The sequence below is a fragment of the Schistocerca piceifrons genome, chromosome 4 (genome assembly GCF_021461385.2).
Source record: "Schistocerca piceifrons isolate TAMUIC-IGC-003096 chromosome 4, iqSchPice1.1, whole genome shotgun sequence".
NCBI classification, from domain to species: Eukaryota; Metazoa; Arthropoda; class Insecta; order Orthoptera; family Acrididae; genus Schistocerca; species Schistocerca piceifrons.
The window spans coordinates 473,977,874-474,003,822 of record NC_060141.1 but is presented as its reverse complement, the minus strand read 5'-3'; the positions used below and the strand labels follow the sequence as shown (position 1 = coordinate 474,003,822).

Below are 25,949 nucleotides of genomic sequence, written 5' to 3'. Positions count from 1 at the left end.
GAAATCATGCCTGGAAGAATAGAAATAAACAGTTTATGGTGTCATTATGTAATGGTGGAATAAACATTTTCTCCCATTCTCACAGAAAGACCCTCACAATACTGACTCCGTAAAGAAACAGCAACCACTGCACAATAGGTGTACTACAATGGATAGGGCTATAAATATGGAGTTGCTGAATGAAATGCATTTGGATGTCAAAAGACTATGCATAAAGCATTCAATAACCATTGTAGCAGTATCTTCTCGAAAGAGCTCTCACAAAACTGAAAGAAATTTCAGTCACATGTATGGGCTGTCGGTGGTACCATAGTTACTGCCCAGACACCCATGCATGACAAAGAAATAAGAATTGGGGATAGTAAAGTAAAAGCAGAACTCTATTTTGAAACAATCATTTACTAAGGAAGATACAAGCATTCTGGTGAATTTTAATTCTCATATCACTACAAAGATGAGTAATACAGACATTGGTGTCAGTGGTTCCGATAAACAACTAAAATTGCTAAAACTGAACAATGCTGTAGGGCCTGATGGAATACTCATCAGGTTCTGTAAAGAATTTGCAGACAAGTTAGATTCCCTTCAACTGCAACATACTGTAGATTCCTCATACTAAGAATTATGCACAGTGGCTGGATGAAGCACAAGCCATACCCATCTACAAAGCATGTAGCAGAAATGACTAATGAAACAACCATCCAATATCATCAACATTAAACTCTTGTAAAATCTTTGTACTGAGGTACGTTAAACAGAATGACTTCCTTTATGCCCAATAGCATGGATTTCAAAAACATAAACCATTTGAAAAGTAATTCACATTTTTCTCACTTGACGTCATAAAAGCTACATTTCAAGACAATTATATGGACAAAAACATTTCCCTGTAGGTATTATTGGCATGTAAATATCACGAAACAATGATAGGAAACCATGTGTGGAAGAGGACTGCATAGATTAGGGGAAATGAGGTAATTTAATGTTTAAATAATGTTGAACTGAAACCTGGTAGTCTGGTAAGCAGGTAGACGAATAACGAGTTGTAATCTATGTAGGTGGGATCACACACATCTCACTGGGGCCAATTTCTTTCCTGTGCAATTGTTACTCCTTCCTTCCAGTTGTTAGTCATCCTTCCCTCCAACACGCTGCACACAATTTCTCCCCTCGCTCACTCCACTCAATACAAACCTTTAAGTCATAGTGCCAGTGCAATGTAGCAGTGCAGGTGTACCTGTATGTATGCATGCATTGGTTTTACAAATGTCCTGGTGTCTCCAAAGAAAGATTCATTAAAAAATATCAGCTACATTCTTAGTCCTGTTTATGTAACTACCAATGACTCAACTACATGTTAACTGTTACCTTTATTACTTCCTTCGCCAACAAGCATCTTTTACATTATTTTTAATATTCTTGCTATTCTGTCCAAGTTTTCTTCAAAAAGAACAATTTCATCTTTAATTTTGTTATTACTGATAAAACCCACCCCTTGTTCTGCACCTCAATAGCAAAAGACATTTTCTGACAGTAGCCCTGTCTGATCCACTTCTTTTTTCATGTCCCTGCTTCCACTTAATAGTATTTAGTTCCACACCCAGCTGCCTGTCATTAGTACATTGCATCCTCCAGATTTTACTCCTTCTATGAATATGGTGTACTGACAGTTTATGTTGGTATACTGATAGTTTTTTGTTAATAAATATACAGATTAAGTTTATGAGTTTCTTCTCTTTTGTTTATGTATGCTTTGATTTATTTAATATCACAGAAGCTTCTCCTTCTTGATGGGATCTGTGGATCACGATTAATACACTGAAATCTGGAAACACAGCTATATGGTGCAAATGTTTCATTACCTTAAGTGGAAGTGAATGTGCTGAAAATAAAATCATCACATTTTTTTGTTCATCAGGAGAAAATTCTCGTAACTCGGTGCGAATTCTTTCAGCAACTGTCTTAACTAACAGTGGATGAGTTGGCCAGCGATCTATCACACTCCATTGACAGCCTTTCCTTAATGGTCTGAAAAGGAAGTTCCATAAATTTAAGGATACTGAACTTATTCAATAACTCCACACATTGAAAGTGACCATAATATTTTGATACAAAAAAGTTTAAGAAATACAGCTTTATATATCATATGTAATGCTTCTTATTTGTCAAACTGTATCTTATAATAGCAAGACAGGACACTACTCAATAAGAAAGTTTCTTTTTTAAATTTTTTTATACAACTGTGCTGAGGTCTTTATGAAGTAGTCTCAAAAATATGTTCAATAGCCCAAAATGTAACAAAATTATTTTGAAACATAATAAATACGCTGAAGCAGAAGCTCCATCCCTCAAAAGCTTCAACAATACAGTGATAATGTAGCAATTCATTCTCAAGTGTAATGCATAGTGGAAGAATAGCTAATGCTGTGCTAGGCGACTACAGTTAATAATTACATTCTTTCAGTTTCTTTTTCTTGTCATGGAAAGCAAAACATTTTAATGAGACCAAAATGGATAAAGTAACTGGAATATCATCAGGAGAGAGAATGCTGGGTGTATTTACTTGTAAGAGAAAGCAACATGTCAGTGTACCACCATCTCTAAAAATAGGGAAGACCATTTACATCCTTAGGTCAAAAGTGCAAGATTTTTTGGCTTACTGATGGCAACCAATGCAAGCCACTAATTTTCTGCAGGCATAACATTTCCAAAGACAGTGAAGTGACAATGTATATAGCAATGGCAATTTGTAGCAAGACACTTTCTTTCTTTCAAGTCTCGCTTGCTGTTGCATCAAATAAAAGACTTTTATGTATTCTCACATGGCCTATTTCCCAGAAGAACTGTACCCTTTTTCCTTTGGATTTACAAGCTGTGGATTATGTAATAATGATTCCAAAATGATTTATTCCATAAGATATCACTTTAGGTGCAGTTGTGTTATGGAAAAGTAATTCATTGAAATATTGAAAAGCAGCAAATACAGAGTGACAATTACTGAAGTATATGAAAAAAAATGTAAATTAGTTACAAACTACGGCATGCACACACTTTATTCAACACGTAAACATCACTACAGATATTCAGATTTAGGTTATGACATGTACGACATGCCTGCCATCATTGGCGATGATGTGGCGCAGATGAATAGCAAAATTCTGCATGACCCGCTGAAGTGTCGGAAACTGATGCTGTCAATGACCCCCTGAATGGCTGTTTTCAGCTCAGCAATGGTTTTGGAGTTATTGATGTACATCTTGTCTTTAAATACAGCTCCGCAAAAAGGAGTCACATGTGTTTGCATCCAGATAATATGGCAGCCAATCGAGGCCCATATCAGTGGCGTCCGGGTACCAAAGAGCCAGAATGGGGTCCCTAAAGTGCTCCACCAGGACATCAAACACTCTCCTGCTTTGATGGGGTCGAGCTCCGTCTTGCATGAACCACATCTTTTCGAAATCAGGGTCACTTTGGATAATGGGGATGAAATCATCTTCCAAAACCTTCACATGCCTTTCGGTAGTCACCATGCCATCAAGGAATACAGCACCCATTATACCATGACTGGACATTGTACACCACACGGTCACCCGCTGAGAGTGAAGAGACTTCTTGATCATGAAATGCGGATTATAAGTCCCCCAGATGTGCCAAATTTGCTTATTGATGAACTTATCCAAACGACAGTGAGCTTCATTGCTAGACCAACCCATACAGTGCACACTAATTCTCACTTGCAGCCAACTGTGCAGTTTAAACATTTTAATGCTAACCGTTCAGAAGTTATGACGATTTTATTTCATATAGTTCAATAATTGTCACCCCGTACCATTCACATGTGCATACTTAATGTCTCCTCATGTGTTATTTGTTATGTTAAATGTAACTGACTAAATGGAAAGCAGGGATGCAATATTCTGTACAGAGGATCAACCTTGTTTACTTGACCCAGCAATATGAGTTTTCAAAATTTTCCAAAACCATTGTAGCAAATCCTGTTAAATATAACATATAAAATGCTCCCAAAAATTTACCATGACATGGATCAGAATGTATCTGGTGTACTCATATGGACTGAAGAGTTTTGTGGCACCATCCAAATATAATTTTAAGTGCATTAACTGTGTTATCTTTGAGTTAAAATGCAATAAAAGAGTAATAGCAGAACATAATTTCACGAAAGGACATTAAATTTGCTTAAACAAAATTAAGGTTTTATATTCTCACTAATCTTAATTGAACTCTCTAATAAAATTCAGATGTGCACTAGCAAATTTAATAGAAATGGTAAATAAAATTTTAGCATAGTCAGAGGCTGGGCCTATATAAAAACCGAAAGTAAGAACTTGCTTTCAAAGGAAAGTGATGTTAATGGAGACAGCATCCATTCTGCTTCCACCCCAAAATTATGGCCTGGTGGATAGGGGAAAGTTGTACTTTCTTAGCTTTCCATTTCCTGGCTTATCAGTCCACCAATAATAAATCAGATCACTGCTATATATAAACCATACATTGGTGCTGACAATCAGTTTCTGACAATGACGATTGTGAAAAGCTTTGAAAGCTCATTTCTTAACTCAAATGTTATGCAACTTTTATATTCTCTTACATTTAATTTTTTAAGTATCATTTCATATCATAGTCTACGAAGCTTTTGTTGTACTCAATGGTTAGTAAACAGGTTTCTAAAGCATGTGTATATTATATTGCTCGAAAGAAATGGCCACCATGACAGATATGAGGACAAGGAGAATATTTATCAGCCCAGCAGTAAAATAGTCTCCTAACCTAAAAATTGCATTTATTTCTGGATGCAGTTCCATTTTAGTTCAATGCATGTTATCCAGTATTTTATTGGCTCGTGCTAGTGAAGCACGATTGTGGAATGTCTGCAAAACCCTCAACAGCAGTTTAAATAACTTCTTCTTTAGATGCAAAATATTTTTCAGCCACAAATTTCTTTGTGGAAATAAGAGTAAGTCAAAAAGTGTTAAATCTGCTAGTAACTCCTAGTCAGATCTCTTAGTTTTTCCCATAGCTAACGCACTTTATCCACCACTTCATTGGCCCAGGGCAATCTTGTTTTCTCCTTTTTATAAAACAGGTTTTTTTCATGTATTTTTACACCCTGTTGGACAAGAAGACTTGTGTAGTAATTTGCAATTATTGTTTGACCCCTTGCAATGTAACCAATCAAAAGAATCACCTCTGCAACCTGCAAAACACTGACAGGTGACATATGCTTTGCATTTTTGGGGGGAGGGTATCATTACCCTCCCCATCCTCAAAATTGCATTTTGTCAGCAGTCAAGAAATACGACACTCATCTTGTACTTAGTTCTTCATGTACGTGTACTATTCTTTTCCTTCAAATACGCCGGTTGTTCATACCATGCACAGCGCTTTCTTAATGATTGAAATGTTTTTTATGCAGATCATTTTTAAAAGAAAATAGGACTCATTTGCATTCGGTCAGCCACTTCTTAACTGTTGTAAATGGAATAGCAGACACTTATAAATCTTCAACTTTGGATCAATTTCATTCATCTTGATTCCTCATCTGTTAGAGTTTTGCTGTTACACTCATTTGTTATATGAATCTACTAGCTTAGCTTTAAAAATGGATTAAAAAACAGCCTTGATGGCAAAAACATTTATTTCAGCAGTAACAGGTTTGGGTCAGTGTCTGACCATCCCAGACTCTCATACCGTGGTGGTGGTGGTGGTGGTGGTGGTGGTGGTGGTGGTGAATGGAATGAGTGTTGTTAATACATGTATGTCAACTGCCCCATTAGAAATTTTCTCAAAAATTGCTACCTTAGTGCCCACTGCTTCATTTGCATTGACTATGTGGTCAGCACAGTAAAAACAAAGATGATGAGACTTACCAAACAAAAGCACTGGCAGGTCGATAGACACTCAAACAAACACAAACATACACACAAAATTCTAGCTTTCGCAACCAACGGTTGCTTCGTCAGGAAAGAGGGGGAGGGAAAGACGAAAGGGTGTGGGTTTTAAGGGAGAGGGTAAGGAGTCATTCCAATGCCGGGAGCAGAAAGACTTACCTTAGAGGGAAAAAAGGAAACATTATTAGAACTACCCGAAATGGTTGTTTAATAGGTGGAAGAAACTGTTTGTGAACTAGAAACGGTGGATTTTATAGCAGCGGTAGTGTTGAAAGTGGCAAAAAATTTTTTTGGTTATGGTTTGGAAGTGGGTAACGTATTATTACGTATTATTGAGTATATATTGGCGGGATAAAATTGTATAGTAGATTACGGTCAAAAGGAGAAGGTGAATACAAAGTGAAACTACTGGCAAAAACAGAAAGAGAAAATAAGACGACAGAAAAGATTTCGAAATGCAACAGTGACAATAACAAACGTAACTGTTGGGTTCAAATTAATGATATGAATATAATAGAGGGAAACATTCCACGTGGGAAAAATATATCTAAAAACAAAGATGATGAGACTTACCAAACAAAAGCGCTGGCAGATCGATAGACACACAAATATACACACAAAATTCTAGCTTTCTCAACCAACGGTTGCTTCGTCAGGAAAGAGGGAAGGAGAAGGAAAGACGAAAGGATGTGGGTTTTAAGGGAGAGGGTAAGGAGTCATTCCAATCCCTGGAGCGGAAAGACTTACCTTCTTACCTTAGGGGGAAAAAAGGACGGGTATACACTCGCACACACACACATATCCATCCGCACATACACAGACACAAGCAGACATTTGTAAAGGCAAAGAGTTTGGACTAAGCTTGCATAGTAACTACAACAAAAATAATTTTGTAAACATACAGTAGGCTTACTGAAAAACTGACATATTAAAAATCTGTTCCTTTTTCTATGCAATTCTGACAGAGTCCATTTGTCCTGATGGCTGTTAAATAGCTTTCTTTGATTTAGTTCACAAACTGCAGCACTGTATAAATCTTTCACACTCATTAAGGCCGTAGGAGCATCACCTTTTCCAAATGTACTTCTGGCCAAACAGCAATTCTGGTGGGGAGTCAAGAGGTTTTTTTTAATCCTGCCTTTTGAGTTCTTGTTACAGACTTTTATGCCTAATACATATTTCTTTATTTCTAACTGAGAAGCCAAATACAAATTTTCATAGCTATAGCTTCAAAACTGCTTTCATAATGAAATATTTGCATAAAACTTTTCATGTCCTATTTCACTTCCTTAAGGGTTGAATTCCAAAACACTGAAACAGATGTTTTTTAAAATTTCTGACAGAGAAGCCAAATACAAAAGTTCATGTATTTAGCTTTAAAAATTTTTTCACGAAATATTTTCATAAAGTGTTTATTCCATTTTTCAGCCCATTACTGATTGAATTTCCTAAAGTACTGAAACACCTTCTTTTAAAAATTTGTAACTGATAAATCAAATACCAATTTTCATAGTTGCACTAGTTCTTTAATAATGATTTATTTTTTAAAAAAGCTTTCTTTACTATTTTACCCCTTAGGGGGTTGAATTTCCAAAAATTCTGAAACACATCTCTTTTTTATTCCTTACCAAGAAACCAAATGCCAATCTTCATAGTTCTAACTTCAAAATTGTCTTACTTGTGACATATTTTCAAAAAACCTTCTGCCCCATATTTCACCCCCTTAGGAATGGAATTCTGAAAAATCTCTTCCTTAATGATGTTATAGTGTAAGACCAACATCCTCTTCAACTTTCAAGTTTCTGTCTTTTGCAGTTTGGGCTGGGTGATGATGAGTCTAGTGAATCAGTCAGGACACACAGAGATTGCAAGCAAACATCTTCATTTCTGGTGCCTCCACCCCTTTCTTGGTCTATCTAATGATCTCTTTGCTTTTGGTCAATAGTTCTTTATTATTTTGGGTAGTTACCTTCTTTCATTCTTGTGACATGATCACTTCATTTTTTTCTATACTCCTCAGCCTGTGTTGTTATCTCTCAAAACTAAAACTACTTATTTAGCTCATTTTTTAAAAACAGTGTGACTGTTTATATCATGAATAGGCCTTGTAATCTCAAGACAAATGTGTGCAAACTTTGAAATGAAATGTTTGATCTCTAGAAATTTTTCGTTCAGAATTTTTCTCAAATCCTCCATCAAAGGAGATGGTTGGCTAGAACTCTATGTCATGAGGAAGATTTCACTGCTCCCTTTCTCCTCCACTGATTATAAAGCACATATGCTTCATTTATTACTTAACATCCACAGTGTTTGATTACCTATACATGAATGTAACCACAATGAAACTATTTAAATTCGGAAATTTGTCAGCATTTTTTCTTCTAAAATAATGCAAAAATCTTATCTATGACTGTACTGTCTTGCTGCTTGGTCCATATTGAGTTAAAAGAGTGGAGAGCAACAAGACAGTGAGGGTGTGTCTTATTTTGTTAAAAATCTTCTTATCTTTCTTACAGTCCATGCAGTGAAACACTGCATTTAATGCACACACTAATTACCAATGGTGTAATGAATTTCCATTTACAAACATGAGAAAAGTAAAACTTACCTTCCTTTAAAGTATTTGTAAATGGCATTGAAGCTGGAGCCTGTTGTAGCACAGCTGTATTGTGGATACTGGGAGAATATGACAACACGTTCCACTTGGTCACTGTGAATAGAATTAATGAAGGGTGCTACAGAATGTGTGGTTAAGATTATTGACTGTTAACACTAAGAAAAGTGTGGTTGTAACTATTCTTCATGCTCAGTGGAACACACCAAAATATTCCTAAGTGAATGTTAGAGGAATAATAGATAAGTCCGGCATATGAAATTATTCATTCCTTCATGATTTGTGGATCCCACAAAGAAGGAGAAACTTCTGAGATGTGGCACAAGTTCAGATATACATTAACAAGAGTCAAAGACATCATATAAACTTAATCTGTATACTACACTAACAATAAACTATCATTACACTAAATTTTATTGAGTAAATTAGTTAGAAAGCTGCTACTTCAAAAAAAGCTGCTGGCTCCTTAGTTTTTATTATACAGCTGTTGTTTATCTGTAACAATGGAAAATCTAGGATAGAATAATAATGGTATTATGAAAACGATAGATTGCTACTTAGCATATAGAGGAGACTTTGAGTCACTGGCAGGGACAATGATAAAACTGCTATACATTTAAGCTTTCGGCCACAAGGCGTTCTTCAAATCCCCCCCTCCACACACAACTACTATGAGCACATCACATGCACCTGACAGGAGCAGCAGTCTGGCATAGGTGGTGGGAGTAAGGAGGAGACGTGTTGGGAGGCATAACAGGGTAGGGGTGGGAGAAGGTATAGTGCTGCTTATGGGAGATTTTTTGGGGTGAGGGGCAGCAGCAAAGGAAAGTAGTAGAGAAGAGGGAAAAGATTAGTGGGTGTATTGGCAGAATAGTAGGTTGTGTAGTGATGGAATGGGAGCAGGGAAGGGGATAGAGAGGTGGACAAGAACTAGTGATGGTTGAGGCTAAGCAGGTTAAGGGAACATAGGATACATTGCAAGGAGGGTTCCCATCTGAGCAGTTCAGAGAAGCTGGTGTTGGTAGGGGGGATCCAGATGGTGTAGGCTGTGAGGCACTCTTTTAAGTGAAGCATATTTTGTTGCGCAGCATGTTCAGCAAATGGATGGTCCAACTATCTCCTGACCACAGTTTGTTGGCAGCCATTCATGCAGACACACAGCCGTCAGTAGTCATGCCTATGTAGAAAGCAGCAGCAGCAGCAGCAGCAGTGAGGATACCCTGTCCACATTCCTCCAGAACTTCAACACCTTCCCTATCATTCGCTTCACCTGGTCACCTGGTCCTCCTCAACCCAGCAAGCCACCTTCCTTGATGTTCGAGCTCCACCTCATAGATGGCTACTCCATTATCTCCGTCCATATCATACCTTCCAACCACCAGCAACACATCCACTTCAACAGCTGCCACCCATTCGATACCAAGAAGTCCCTCCCATACAATCTACCCAGCTGTGGCCATCACATCTGTTGTGACAAGCAGTTCCTCTTGAAATATACCAAGGGTCTCACTGAGGCCTTTGCAGACCATAATTACCCTCCCAACATTGTACAGAAACAGATCTCCCATGCCTTCTCTCTCCAGTCACCCACCACCTCCCAAAGACCCACCATCCATCCACAGAGGAGTGTTGCCCTCCTGACTTACTACCACCCAGAACTGGAGCAACTGAATCACATTCTCAGCCAAGATTTCAATTACCTCTCGTCATGCCCTAAAACGAAGAAAATCCATCCCACTTTCCTTACCACCCCTCTCACAGTCGTATTCCACTGTCCACTATACCTATCACCTGTCCATCCATACACTCTCTGCTCCCATCTCCTTACCTCATGGCTCATATCCCTGCAAGAGGCCTATTGCCAAAACCTGTCCCATACATCCTCCCACAATCACCTACTCCAGTCCAGTCACAGGCATTTCCCATCCCATCAAAGGCAGGGCTACCTGTGAAAGCAGCCATGTGATCTACACACTAATCAACAACTACTGTGATGCTTTCTGCGTGGGCTTCACAACTAACAAGCTGTCTATTTGCATGAATGATGAATGGCCAATGACAAATTGTGCCCAAGAGAAAGCTGGGCACCCAGTTGCTGAACATTCTACCCAACAGAATGTGTTTCACTTCAATGACTGCTTCACAACCTGTGACATCTGTATCCTTCCTGCCAACACCAACTTTTCTGAACTGTATATGGGTACTCTTCTTCCAAATACCTTACATTCCTGTAAGCCCCCTCCCGGCCTCAACCTTCATTAGCCCCTGCCCTCCACTTATCTCTCCCATTCCTTGTTCCCACTCCAGCATAAAACAGCATTTATTCCACCAACACACCCACTAATCTTTTCCTCCTCCTCTACTTCTCTCCTTTTCCAATCCCCTACTCAAATATACCAAATGCACCTGCCCCTGCCACATCCCTGCACTCTCCTAAAAGCAGCACTACACCTTCCCCCACCTGTCATGCTATCTTCCCTCTCCCCACCCCATGCCTCTTCCTTATCACCACCACACTCCATGCCTCTTCCTTATCACCACCACCTACAACTGATTACTGCCACCATCAGGTGAATTTGTTGCCCCTTTCAGAAGAATGCCTTTTAATCGAAAGCTTAAATGTGTCAAAAACTTATCACTGCACCTGTCTATGATTCAGTGCCCCCTCTACATGGTGAGTAGCCATCTATCCTTTTCATGCTGCCACTATTAGTGGCTTAATATTTACATCATTACAAATTCATGTAGTGAAGCACTTCTATTATATAAAATTTCTCTACAGCTGTCTTAACAATACCATATGTACTCTTACGAGGACAAAAATACTATTTTATTCATTCCTCTTCTTTTCTTTAGTGTTAAAGGAGATTAATTATCTTAATAAAATTGCAATATTGCAAGAAGTAAATTAAACTTGGGTATACATTTGTTATAAATATTTTGAAAAAGGGCAAGTAAAAATGAACAATGAAAAAAAAATTTCGGTCATAGACCTATATCTGTGACAAGTCTAGCTGATAGAAAATGCATTCACTATAAACAGTCACTTACTGTACCTAACAAAAATATGAAGCAGAACTATACTACTACATTGAGATTTTCTTCACTGCCAATAATAAAAGTAAACTTTTAATTTTAAATTTTGTAAATATTTATTAATTATTAAATTCCTTTCATTGTGGGGATATCTATAATGTGCTAATGTATTATGCATTTAGTTAGAAGTTTCCTAGTAATCTTCACACATTCCAACATTTTTCTTTTCTTCTCTCTTTTTTTACTTAATTAAATGAGTGAAAGAAACATAAAGTAATGAAACAGAGTTACTGCCCAATACTTACAATCAGGAGGTGACATTTTTACTGCCACTAATAAGCACACATTAAAAGTCATGAAACTATCCTACCTTTTGAACTATTAGTTCATTCCTCAGAGATGAAAGAAGAATAGGGTAGGATGGTATTGTATGCAGATTTCTGGACCTGCACTGTGGGGTGGAAGAAAAAAGCTGAGAAAGCAGAGACCATTGAACTCTGGGCTCAATAAATAATGCAGAAATATCATGAGGAAAAAGTTAATAGAAATTCATGTGTATATAAAAAGATTGATGTGTGAAGTAAACAGCTTCCATTGTCATAACATAGTGAAAGATCTTGCCAAGAACACAAGAAAATTCTGGTTCTAAGCGAAATCATTAAGTCAATCGTGAGCTTCTGTCTAGTCATTCATCAACCATTCAGGTGTCAGTCTGGCAAGAGGATCGAAGAGACGTGCCATCGTTTGACCTTTGCACAGACTCCCATAAGGAGGACATAGTAATAGGCATCTGTGGCATAGAGAAGTAACTGAAATAATTGAAAACAAGTAAGTCACATGGTCCAGTTGGAATCCCAGTTTGGTTATACAGACATTGCTCTGTGGTACTGTCCCCTTACTTAATTAGCATTTACCTCTAATCTCTCATCCACTGCAAAGTCCTAAATGACTGAAAAAATATGCAAATGACTGCTGTACATAAAAGCATAAAATAAGTGACCTACAAAATCATAGACCAAACAATGGAAAATCCGGAATGGAATGACGACAATATTATGAAACAGATAGATTGCTACTCACTACATAGCAGAGGTGTTGAGTAGCAGACAGGCACAAGAAAATGACTAATAAACACATTAGGTTTTGGCCAGAAGACCTTCTTCTGAAATAGACAACATACACACACATTCATGCAAGTACAGCTCACATGCACATGACCACTGTCTCTGGCTGCTGAGGCCAGACTGGGAGCAACTGTGCAAGATGGGAGAAGCAATCTGGGTGGTAGCAGTAAGGAGGAGGGAGTGCATGGGTACCAGTGGGGAATGGTAAACTGCTGTCTGTGAGGGCTTACAGGGGTGAGGTGGAGAGAGTGTAGGGCAGCTAGGTGCAGTCGGGAGGATAGATGGAGGGGGGGGGGGGGAGGAGGGGCAGAAAAGGAGAGAAGTAAAAGGACTATGGGTGCATATTGGGTGCATATGTGGAACAGAAGGTTGCGTAGTGCTGGAGTGGGAACAGGGAAGGGGATAGGTGGGTGAAGAACAATGACTAACAAAGATTGAGGCCAGGAGAGTTTGGAATGAAGAATATATTGCAAAGAGTGTTCCCACCAGTGCAGTTCAAAAAAGGTGGTGTTGGTAGGAAGGATCCAGGCGGCACAGGCTGTGAAGCAGTCATTAAAATAAAGAATGTTGTGTTGGCCAACATGCTCAGCAACTGGGTGGTCCAGCTGTTTCTTGGACACTCTATGTCAGTGGCCATTCATTCGATCAGACAGCTTGTTGGTTGCAGCTTAGCTGGTTTCGCACGTAGTGCAGCATTTGATGGACAGGTGATGCTTATGATTGGGCTGGAGTAGATGCTGATGGGAGGATGTATGGGACAGTCTATTACAGGGATATGAGCCATGAGACAAGGGGTTTGGAGCAGAGGTTGTGCAAGGGTGGATGAAGACACCGTTTAGCTTCGGTGGAAGCGATGAGGATGAAAGTGAGTAGGACATTACTCATTTCAGGGCATGATGAGAGATAGTCAAAACTCTGGAGGAGAATGCGATTCTGATGCTCCAGTTCTGGTTGGTAATGAGTCATGAGGAGAATGCTCTTTTGTGATCACATGGTGAGACTTTGGGAGGTGGTGAGTGAATGGAGAGATAATGCATGGGAGATCTGTTTCTGTACAAGGTTGTAAGGGTAATTACAGTCTGTTTAGGCCTCAATGAGACCCTTGGTATATTTCAAGAGGGACTGCTCATCACTCCAGATGTGACGGCCACGGGTGGCGCGGCTTGTATGGGGGGGGCTTCTTGGCGTCAAATGGATGGCAGCTGTTGAAATGGAGGTATTGATGGTGGTTGGTAGGTTCAATATGGACGGAGGTACTGATGTAGAAATCTCTGAGGTGGAGATCAAACTTAAACTTCAGGGAAGCGGGGAAGGTGGCTTGTTGGGTTGACAACCAGCTGAAGCAAATGAGGCAGAAGGTGTTGAAGTTCTGGAGGAATGTGGATAGGGTGTCCTTGCCCTAAATCCAGATCATGAAGATGTCATCAGTGCATTGGAACCAGGTAGGAGTTTGGGATTCTGGGTTGTTAGGAAGAATTCCTCTTGATGGCCCACAAATACGTTGGCAGAAAATGGTGTTATGCAGGTGTCCAGTGCTGTACTGCAGATTTGTTTTAAGTGATATCTTCTAAGGAGAAGTAATTCTCAGTGAAGATGTAGCTGGTCATGGTGGCAACGAATGAGGTTGTAGGTTTGGAATACTTCATGACTTGGATCAGGTAGTGTTCAATAGCAGCTAGGCAATGAGCATTAGGGAGGTGATATAAACAGTAATGAGCAGGGCACCATGTGGTAAAGGAACAGGAAGTGTGGAGAGTCCATGGAGGAAATGATTGGCATCTTTTATACTACAGGCAAGTATTCTTAACATCGAACTGCTGTGGAACTCATGAACATATTCTGATTTAGAAAGCATCACACGTGTAAAACTCAGCTTGTCTTTTCTTACACAATATCCTGTGAACCATGGATGAAGGGAAACAGGCAGATTTCATATTCCTAGATTTTTGGAATGTGTTTGAACACAATGCCACACTAGATTGGTAACAAGGGTCCAAGCATATGAAATAAGGTTTCCAGATATATGATTGGCTCAACAACTCCTTAAGTAATAGAACCCAGTTTGTTGTCCTTGACAATAAGTGTTCATCAGAAACAGGCGTGTCATCAATAGTGCCCCACAGAACGTGAGGTCTGCTCTTGTTTCTATATACATAAATAAACTGATAAACAGGGTGAGTGGCATTCTGTGACTGCTTTCTGATGACACTGTTGTGTGTTTTCTGGTGACTGTAAGAGGATACAGATGGTTTGGATAGAATTTCTAATTGGGGAGATGAATGGCAGCTTGCCCTAATTGTATAAAAATGTGAGTTAATGCAGATGACTAGTAAAAGTAATCCTGTACTGTTTGAATACAGTATCAGTGGTGTGCTGCTTGACAAAGTCATATCACCTAAAAAACTAGTGTTGCAAAAAGCAATATGATACGCAGTGAGCATGTAAGGTGGGTAGTAGAAAAGGCAAGTAGTCATTTTCGGTTTACTGGTAGAATCTTACACAAGAGTAACTCACATGTCAAGCAGAGTGCATATGCAATGCTGGTGTGACCCATTCTTGAATATTGCTTCAGTGTTTGGGATCCCCACAAGGTTAGATTAAAAATAAACATTGAAGCAATTAATAGGCATGCTGCTAGATTTGTTACCGGCATGTTCTGTCAACACACGAGTATTATGAAGATGCTCCATGAACTCAAATGGGAATTCCTAGAGCGAAGGTGATGTTCTTTTTGCAAAAGAGTATTGAGAGAACTTAGAAAATCAGCATTTGCCATTTTCTGAAGAATGATTCCACTGCTGCCAACATACATTTCCCCATAAGGACTGCTAAGATAAGGTAAGAGAAATTAGAGCACAAATGAAGGCATACAGACAGACATATTTCCCTTGCGTAATTTACAAGTGGAATATGAAGAGAAATAACTAGTAATGGTAAAAGGTACCCTGCACGATGGATCATGTGGTGGCTTGTGGAGCATTACATAAGGTTGAAAGGGACACACAGATCACTCAAATCCCAGGATGAGAGCCCCCCCCCCCTCCCCATTGTGAACATGAAGGGGAACAAGAATAAAGGGGAGGTGTCAGAGAAAGTAGCTGACAACCTTGTCCGCTGCACTCATTCATGCTGCAAACAATGAAACAGGGGCTTCAACAGAAGAACAGTGGGGTGTTGTGTGTTTCATAATAATAGAAGGAGTGTGGGGAACAGAAATTCATCAAATAGTGGCACAAGTGTATGGAGCCCACTGCATGTCTGTTACTAAGGTCTAGGTGTGGCACAAGTGATTCTGAGAAGGATGGATAACATTAGCCAAAGATGTGTGATTTGGAAAATTTGGAGGGTGACCAATGTTTGCTACAGGCTTATTTGGCACACTGTCCAGCAATACCATGCCTTCAGGTGCTTGATACAAATGACATTTCACTAACTTGGAATGATCATGGAGAAAGAATTGCAAGAAAAATAATAAGTTCATGTGTGCTGAATGAAAGTGATTACTTTTTTCATGCTAGATTTATTGTATTGATGTACATGCAGACATTCTGTTACTTCCCTTTCTGTACCAATTTATAAAAGCAACATCACGCACATTATTTAGTTTCTTGGCACTTGTCTTTCACATCATCACAACTGACTCAGATTTAATACTTCCAAGGAAGGCAGCTCTGCGGTGGACATGGATTTATGTTGTTCACTTTGCTACTACTTGACAGTTAATAAGGACTGAGCCCTGGTTTCTGTTATTATGCAGGTCTCACAAATTCTCCACTCAAGTCACACTAAACTTTGCAACAACTCTGTCACAGAAAATTCAAGGTCCTTATCATGAATTACATTTTCTTTATTTAACATCAAATTTCTAATTTTCTGCACTATGTCAGCAAAATACTGTACAGTATCATAAAACATAAGAAACTTAAGAGGAGTAAAATAAGTCGGCGCACTTACGCCAAAACACACGAAACAGTTCAATAGTTACGGATATCTCTCTTTTGGTCCATTAGCAGTTTAAGTGTCCATGACACAATCAGACTTAAGATTACTTTCATAACATCAAAGCACTTAAATTTCAATTAATATAGGATGCATTACAATCTAGTCCTTGATCATTTCCTCACTTTCCACTGACTTCAGAAAACATACTCAAGAAACATAAGCTTGTTTCCTGGACAGCATGCTGGAAGGGGTTACAGAATTACGGATATCTTAATGACAAGACATTTGGCATACAACAATGTCCAAAACATTTCTTCAGAAAGTTCCGAAACTTTTCAACGGCAGATTTGTGCCACAATAACAGAGTTATTATGGTGTAGCATCACTCCTAACTGTCTCACATGCTTTGCATGTTCTCTATGAAGTGTGTCAAAAGTTCTGTTGATGGTCAGTCTCTATCCAGCAAATGGGCTGTGAGTAGACTTGGAAGATTTCTTGGTGGTAGTTGACTGTCAGCAATTCACCCCCTTATCTCCTTTCTGCATTCCAAAAATGCTCTACAGATTCAAATCAGGTGACTCCTTTTGCCAGTCTTTTTTTGTGGACCTCTAAGGAATTCATCCATCAAAGTAGCTCTATGGTGATGTACATTACTGTTTATGATGAGAATATCTAGACAAACAGCACCTCTGAAAAGTCACACATGTTGTTCCAGAATAAGATCCCCCCCCCTGTGAAAACCTGAAGCTGATAGCAGTGACATTTTTGTGGAAAATTTAAGTGTATATTGGGGGAATACACAAATGGGAAATGGAGGTAATGTATTTGTTGCAGTAGACAAGAAATTCAAATCCACTGAGGTAGAAATTGAAGCTGTGTGTGAGATTATTTGGGCAAGACTCAATATCAACAGTGAGCATAAATTGATAATTCAGTCCTTCTATTACCCACCAGACTCATCTCCTAATGTAACTAAAAACTTTGGAAAAAACCTCATTTCGCTTGTATGTAAGTTCCCAACCATACTGTAATCATGAGTGGAGACTTTAGTCGTCCAACAATTAATTGGGAAAATTACAGTTTTGTTAGTGATAGGCATGATAAGACATTCTGTGAAACTTTACTAACTGCTCTCTGAAAATTAACCAGAACATATAGCTAGGAACCACACTCAGATGGAAATATATTTGATCTAATGGCAACAAATAGATCTGACCTCTTTGAGGACACCCACATCAAAATTGGCATCAGTGACCATGATGCGGTTGTGGTAACAATTGAAACAAGCAGAAAGATATATATGTTCAGTAAACTAGATAAAAAAATACAATTAAATTAAATACAATTAAATTAAATTAAATTAAATTAATACCACACCAAAACACACACACACACACACACACACACACACACACACACACACACATACACAAACGCACACACAAATGCATACACGAACAGACCACAGATACTTCAATAGTTACACTCATAAGTTTGGCAGTAATATTCGATCTTTGGCAGAAACATTTGACAGTCGGCAACAGAAACCAAAACATTGCATTAAAACAAGCGTTCAGTGCATAATGCTGTGGAATGTGGAAAAAACAGCAAATTGGCACTCATAGAAAGAAGAACAACACCAAAAATGCAACAGGAGCGTAATATGTAAGAAACTGTCTACGCAACCTGTAAGTACAGTTCAAAACATTACTACTTAATAGGAAATACCAACCACCAGAACTGTTTATAACCTATAGGCACAGTGACAAAAATGTAAATAAAATAGCTAACATATGTACATATTCCAGGCCACTGATGATGCCTTGCAGAAAATAAACGCGTATGGCACTAAAATTGTGTTTTATTCAGTTGCTGTCAGACGGCCCATAAGTGAAAGTTATCAATATACCGTAGATAAAAAAATCAGTAGTGTCATACCTCAACGAGGAACTTGAAGCTTACAGCACAGGGCACAAGTGTCTAGAGGAACTATAGTTCAAGTCTAAAACAATAGCTGATCCTGCATGGGATAGATATGTAGCCAGCAGACCAGTACATAATCAGAGGGAACCTCCGTGGTATAAAGTCACTGTAAGGAAACTTCTAAAGAAACTGAGATTACTGCACAATAGGTGTAAATCTTGGTTTAAGAATCATGAAAGAAGGTTGTATACATGGAAGAACCCTGGAGATACTAAAAGGTATCAGATAGATTATATAATGGTAAGACAGAGATTTAGGAACCAGGTTTTAAATTGTAAGACATTTCCAGGGGCAGATGTGGACTCTGACCACAATCTATTGGTTATGACCTGTAGATTAAAACTGAAGAAACTGCAAAAAAGTGGGAATTTAAGGAGATGGGACCTGGATAAACTAAAAGAACCAGAGGTTGTACAGAGATTCAGGGAGAGCATAAGGGAGCAATTGACAGGAATGGAGGAAATAAATGCAGTAGAAGAAGAATGGGTAGCTTTGAGGGATGAAGTAGTGAAGGCAGCAGAGGATCAAGTAGGTAAAAAGACGAGGGCTAATAGAAATCCTTGGGTAACAGAAGAAATATTGAATTTAATTGATGAAAGGAGAAAATATAAAAATGCAGTAAGTGAAACAGGCAAAAAGGAATACAAACGTCTCAAAAATGAGATCGACAGGAAGTGCAAAATGGCTAAGCAGGGATGGCTAGAGGACAAATGTAAGGATGTAGAGGCCTATCTCACTAGGGGTAAGATAGATACCGCCTACAGGAAAATTAAAGAGACCTTTGGAGAGAAGAGAACCATTTGTATGAATATCAAGAGTTCAGGTGGCAACCCAGTTCTAAGCAAAGAAGGGAAAGCAGAAAGGTGGAAGGAGTATATAGAGGGTCTATACAAGGGCGATGTACTTGAGGACAATATTATCGAAATGGAAGAGGATGTAGATGAAGATGAAATGGGAGATACGATACTGCGTGAAGAGTTTGACAGAGCACTGAAAGACCTGAGTCGAAACAAGGGCCCCGGAGTAGACAATATTCCATTGGAACTACTGACGGCCGTGGGAGAGCCAGTCCTGACAAAACTCTACCATCTGGTGAGCAAGATGTATGAAACAGGCGAAATACACTCAGACTTCAAGAAGAATATAATAATTCCAATCCCAAAGAAAGCAGGTGTTGACAGATGTGAAAATTACCGAACTATCAGCTTAATAAGTCACAGCTGCAAAATACTAACACGAATTCTTTACAGACGAATGGAAAAACTAGTAGAAGCCAACCTCGGGGAAGATCAGTTTGGATTCCGTACAAACACTGGAACACGTGAGGCAATACTGACCTTACGACTTATCTTAGAAGAAAGATTAAGGAAAGGCAAACCTACGTTTCTAGCATTTGTAGACTTAGAGAAAGCTTTTGACAATGTTGACTGGAATACTCTCTTTCAAATTCTAAAGGTGGCAGGGGTAAAATACAGGGAGCGAAAGGCTATTTACAATTTGTACAGAAACCAGATGACAGTTATAAGAGTCAAGGGACATGAAAGGGAAGCAGTGGTTGGGAAGGGAGTAAGACAGGGTTGTAGCCTCTCCCCGATGTTGTTCAATCTGTATATTGAGCAAGCAGTAAAGGAAACAAAAGAAAAATTCGGAGTAGGTATTAAAATTCATGGAGAAGAAATAAAAACTTTGAGGTTCGCCGATGACATTGTAATTCTGTCAGAGACAGCAAAGGACTTGGAAGAGCAGTTGAACGGAATGGACAGTGTCTTGAAAGGAGGATATAAGATGAACATCAACAAAAGCAAAACAAGGATAATGGAATGTAGTCTAATTAAGTCGGATGATGCTGAGGGAATTAGATTAGGAAATGAGGCACTTAAAGTAGTAAAGGAGTTTTGCTATTTGGGGAGCAAAATAACTGATGATGGTCGAAGTAGAGAGGATATAAAATGTAGGCTGGCAATGGCAAGGAAAGCGTTTCTGAAGAAGAGAAATTTGTTAACATCCAGTATTGATTTAAGTGTCAGGAAGTCATTTCTGAAAGTATTCGTATGGAGTGTAGCCATGTATGGAAGTGAAACATGGACGATAAATAGTTTGGACAAGAAGAGAATAGAAGCTTTTGAAATGTGGTGCTACAGAAGAATGCTGAAGATTAGATGGGTAGATCACATAACTAATGAGGAAGTATTGAATAGGATTGGGGAGAAGAGAAGTTTGTGGCACAACTTGACCAGAAGAAGGGATCGGTTGGTAGGACATGTTCTGAGGCATCAAGGGATCACCAATTTAGTATTGGAGGGCAGCGTGGAGGGTAAAAATCATAGAGGGAGACCAAGAGATGAGTACACTAAGCAGATTCAGAAGGATGTAGGTTGCAGTAGGTACTGGGAGATGAAAAAGCTTGCACAGGATAGAGTAGCATGGAGAGCTGCATCAAACCAGTCTCAGGACTGAAGACAACAACAACAACAACAACAACAACAACAACAACAGGTGTAAAATAAAGTGTAGGGCTACAGATAGAGAGGTGCTGAATGAAACACAATTCGGCTGTAAATAGAGCAATGCATGATGCCTTCAATGACTACCATATCAGAATATTGCCAAGTGTTCTTTCACAGAACCCAAAGAAATTCTGCTCATATGTAAAGGCTGTTAGTGGCATCAAAGTTAGTTTCCACTCCTCAGTGAATGAGATAGGAACTGAAATTGAGGGTAGCAGAGCAAAAGCTACAATGCTTAACTCCATTTTCAAATGTTCCTTAACAAAGGAAAACCCAGGAAATTGCCCCAATTTAATCTTCATACCTCTGGAAAGATGAATGAAATAAGTATTAGTGTCAGCGGTGCTGAGAAACAGCTGAAATCGTTAAAATTGAACAATCTTCAGGGCCCAATGGAATTCCTGTCAGATTCTATACTGAACTTGCAGTGAGTTAGCCCCTCTTCTAACTAAAATCTATTGTAGATTCCTTGAACAAAAGCCATGTCCAGTTCTTGGAAAAACACATGGGTCACACCCATCTACAAGAAGTGTAGTAGAAGTGATTCACAAAAACACCATCCAATATTCTTGATGTCGATTTGTTGGAACATATTCTGAGCTCAAATGTGAGGTATCTGGAACAGAATGCCCCCCTCTACGCCAACCAGCAGGGATTTTGACTCGCACTTTTCTCACAACATACTGAAAGCTTCGGATCAAGGCAACCAGATAGATGCAGTATTTCTTGATTTCTGAAAAGCATGCAGTGTACCACACCTATGGTTATTGTCAAAAGTCCAATCATACGGGGTATTAAGTGAAATTTGTGACTGGATTGAGGGCTTTTTGGTAGGGATGATGCAACATGTTATCTTGGATGGAGAGTCATCATCAGATGTAAAGTAGCTTCGGATGTGCCCCAGGAAAGTGTATTGGGACCCTTGCTGTTCATGTTGTATATTAATTACCTTGAAGAAAATATTAATAGTAAAATCTGCCTTTTGTAGATGTGCTGTTATCTACAATGAAGTACAATCTGAAAAAAGTTGCATAAATATTCAGTCAGATCTTGATAAGATTTCAAAGTGGTGCAGAGATTGGCAAACTTGCTTTAAATGTTCAGAAATGTAAAATTTTGTACTTCACAAAATGAAAAAATTTGGTATCCTATGACTATAATATCAACGAGTCGCTGTTGGAATCGGCCAACTCACACAAATACCTGTGTGCAAGACTTTGTAGGGATACGAAATGGAGTGATCACATAGGTTCAGTCATGAGTAAAGCAGATGGCGCATTTCAGTTTAAGGGTAGAATACTGGGGAAGTGCAATCAATCTACAAAGGAGATTGCTTAAAAAATCACTTGCGTGACCAGTTCCAGAATACTGCTCAAATGAGTGTGACCCATACCAGATAGGACTAACAGGAGATACTGAACGTATACAGAGAAGGGCACCACAAATGGTCACAGGTTTGTTTAATCTGTGGGAGAGTACAACAGAGATACTGAAGAAGCTGAAGTGGTAGACCCTTGAAGATAGACGTGAACCATCCCAAGAAAGTCTATTAACAAAGTCTCAAGAACCGGCCTTAAATGATCACTCTAGGAATATACCACAACCCCCTAGTTATCACTCACATAGGGATAGTGGAGATAAGATCAGAAAAATTACTTTACACACAGAGACATTCAAACAATCATTCTACCAACATTCCACACGTGAATGCAACAGTACGAAACCTTAATAACTGGTACAATGGGTTGTACCCTCCACCACGAACCTCATGCTGGTTTGCAGAGTGTAGATACAAAAAAAAAAAGTAATTTGGACTGCACGGCTGAGACATGATCTCACACGACAACTTAAACTGGGATTAATATTGTCCATAAAATAATAACAGATATGTTTTATATACTGAAATTTTAAAACCTGCTCAACAATGTTACTGTGCACAATGTCTCACCTTATATCATTTCAAAACTACTTTTTGTAAATAGTGGTCTTAAGTGTGTGTTTTTTGTCTATTTTGACAAAGGCTTGGTTGGCCGAATGCTCACTTTCCAACTGTCTTTTTGCTGTGCATATCTGTGACTCAGGAATAACAAATCATTCAAGTATCTACAGGCATTAACAATATTCCCCAAACCACCATTGGAAATGTGAAACTTCTTTCACTCGTCCAACATGATATCTCCTAAAACGAGGACTCCACCACAGTTAAACTGATCTCTTTCCATGACTATGGCTTCAGCAAAAGATCTTTCAGGAAGGGGGTGGGGGTGGGGGAGGGGGATCGAAGGGTCTCACCGGTTCATCTGACAAATAGGTTTTGGGCACTGTCTGTGTCTGATAAATATCCTGAGCCAGATGCATTTGCTTGCAATGTTTCAGGGGAAGCCTCTCAGCCTGCTAGATCTGGGCAGTCATTTTAGTGTGTATTGGGCCCCTCAGGAATATGGCTGCCAAGAAGAGGAAGGAATCCAGTGTGCACTGTGTTTGCATACTGAGAGGAGTCATTCCAGATGTGGAATAGGTGCTTCTGGACACCATGAAGAGCACAGGGTGCAGCCAACTGCAGGTGGTGTCTCATGTTGGTACAAATGATGTGTGTCACTTTGGATTGGAAGAGATTCTCTCTGGTTTTGGGCCAGTAGCTGAAGTGGTAAAGGTTGCCAGTCCTGCTTTTGTGATGAATGTGGAGCTCACCATCTGCAGCACTGCAATAGAACTGACTACGGACCTTTGATACAGAGCCAAGTGGTGGGTCTGTATCTGAGGCTCAGACAGTTCTGTGACTGTGTAGGGTACAGATTCCTCAACTTGTGCCATAAGATGATGGGGTTTCAGGTTCTGCTTTAGATGTTATGGGTCCGCTACACATAAGAAGTGGCTACATGAGTAGCAGGGCCTATCCTGTATGAACTGGGTGGTTTCTTAGGTTAGAAGGGCTTTGGAAAGCGTAGAAATGTCTTAGTCTCAAAGGATGCAGGATGAAGACAGACTTAGCGAACCAGTGTTATTGTACCTGTAAACTGTCATTGTTGTGTTGGGAAAGAACCAGAGCTCCAAGCACTAACCAAATGCACTGAAGCTCAAATCATTATAGGTGCAAGAAGCTAGCTAAAGCCAGAGATAAATTCAGATGAATTTTTTACAAAGGACCTAACCATGTTGAGAAAGGATAGATTAAATAGTTTGTGGTGGAGATTTTACAGCTGTAAGAAGTATTTTACCTTGTAGTTAAATTGAAGTAGATAGTTACTGTGAGTCAGAATGTATAAAGCTTGTAGTTGATAACTGGAATAATTTAATAATTGGTTCCTTTTACCAACCCCCAACTCAGGTCAGATCATGAAGTTACTGAACAGTTCAAGGAAAACTTGATTCATCTCAAATCCGTACCTGACTTGTACTATCATAGTTGGTAGTGACTTCAATCTACCTTCAATATGTTGGCGAAAATACTTGTTCAAAGCCAGTGGTAGGTATAAAACATGGTCAGAAATCATACTGAACACTTTATCAGAAAATTATTTTGAACTATTAGTTCAGAAGCCCATTTGAAGTGTAAATGCTTGTAAAAACATACTTGGCCTCTTAGCAACAAATAATTCTGTGCAAATAGAGAGCACTGTGATGGATACAGGGATTAGTGAGCATAACGTCACTGTAGCAAGACTGAATACTGTAACATTCAAATCCACCAAAATCTGAATATGTAAGCGTAGACCAGATGTGGTTTATGTTCAAAGTAGTAGTATTGATGGCAATTGAGTTATACATACCAAATAAATCAATGAGGGATGGTACTGACCCTCCCATGGTACACAAAACAGGGCAGAACACTGATGCAAAAGCAATGATAAAAACATGCCAAATTTAAAAGAATACAAAACCCCAGGATTGGTGAAGTTTTACAGAAGGTTGCAAATTTAGTGTGAACTTTAGTGTGAGATGCTTTTAATTGTTTCCATAATGAAACTCTGTCTCGAATCTGGGAGAAAACCCAAAGAGTGTCTTGTCATATGTAAAGTACACCAGCGACAAGATGCAATCAGTACTCAGTATAGACACTGTGTGATAGCAATGGCAATGTTACTGATGACATTGCCACTAACAGTTTCCCAAAATTCCTTCATCAAAGATGAAGTAAATAGTCCAGAAATCAAATTAAGAACAACTGCTAACATGAGTAACTTAGTTGTAGATATTTTCAGTGTAGTGAAGCAGCTTAAATCACGTAATAAAGGTAATGCCTCCAGTCCAGATTGTATACGAGTTAGGTTCCTTTCAGAGTACGCTGATACAACAGCTCCATACTTGGCAATGATACACAACCACACACTCATTAAAAGATCAATACCTGAAGACTGGAAAGCTGCACAGGTCACATCAATACTCAAGAAAGTAAATAGAAGTAATCTGCTGAATTAAAGATCCTTACCATTTGAATCGATCTGCAGTAGGATTTTAGAACATATACAATGTTCGAACTTCACAAATTACCTTAAAGGAAATGATTTATTGACAAACAGCCAACGTGGATTCATAAAATATTGTTCTTGTGAAACACAACTAGCTATTTATTTCTCGTGAAGTATTGAGTGCTATCAATCGGCGATGTCAAACTGATACCATAGTTTTCAGTTTCCAGAAAATTTGTGACAGTATGCATCATAAGCAAGTTCCAATCAAATTGTGTGCCTGTGGAGTATTGTATCAGTTGTGTCACTGGATTTGTGATTTCCTATCAGAAAGGTCACAGTTCATAGCAACTGATGGAAAGTCATCACCTAAAACAGAAGTAAACCTGGCATTCCCCAAGGAAGCGTTATAGGCCCTCTGTTGT

At 39.0% G+C, this 25,949-nt stretch overlaps 1 protein-coding gene across 1 annotated transcript in view; it reads right to left on the bottom strand.

Moving 5' to 3' along the window:
- LOC124794722 (ferrochelatase, mitochondrial) overlaps nucleotides 1–25,949 on the bottom strand; it is a 72,217-nt gene that overhangs the window by 21,982 nt on the left and 24,286 nt on the right. Inside the window, exons 5-6 of the mRNA XM_047258310.1 lie at nucleotides 8,518–8,619; nucleotides 1,863–2,028 (exon numbers count right to left, since the gene is read on the bottom strand). Of these exons, the coding sequence (XP_047114266.1) occupies nucleotides 1,863–2,028; nucleotides 8,518–8,619 (268 nt within the window). The remainder of the gene's footprint in view (nucleotides 1–1,862; nucleotides 2,029–8,517; nucleotides 8,620–25,949) is intronic.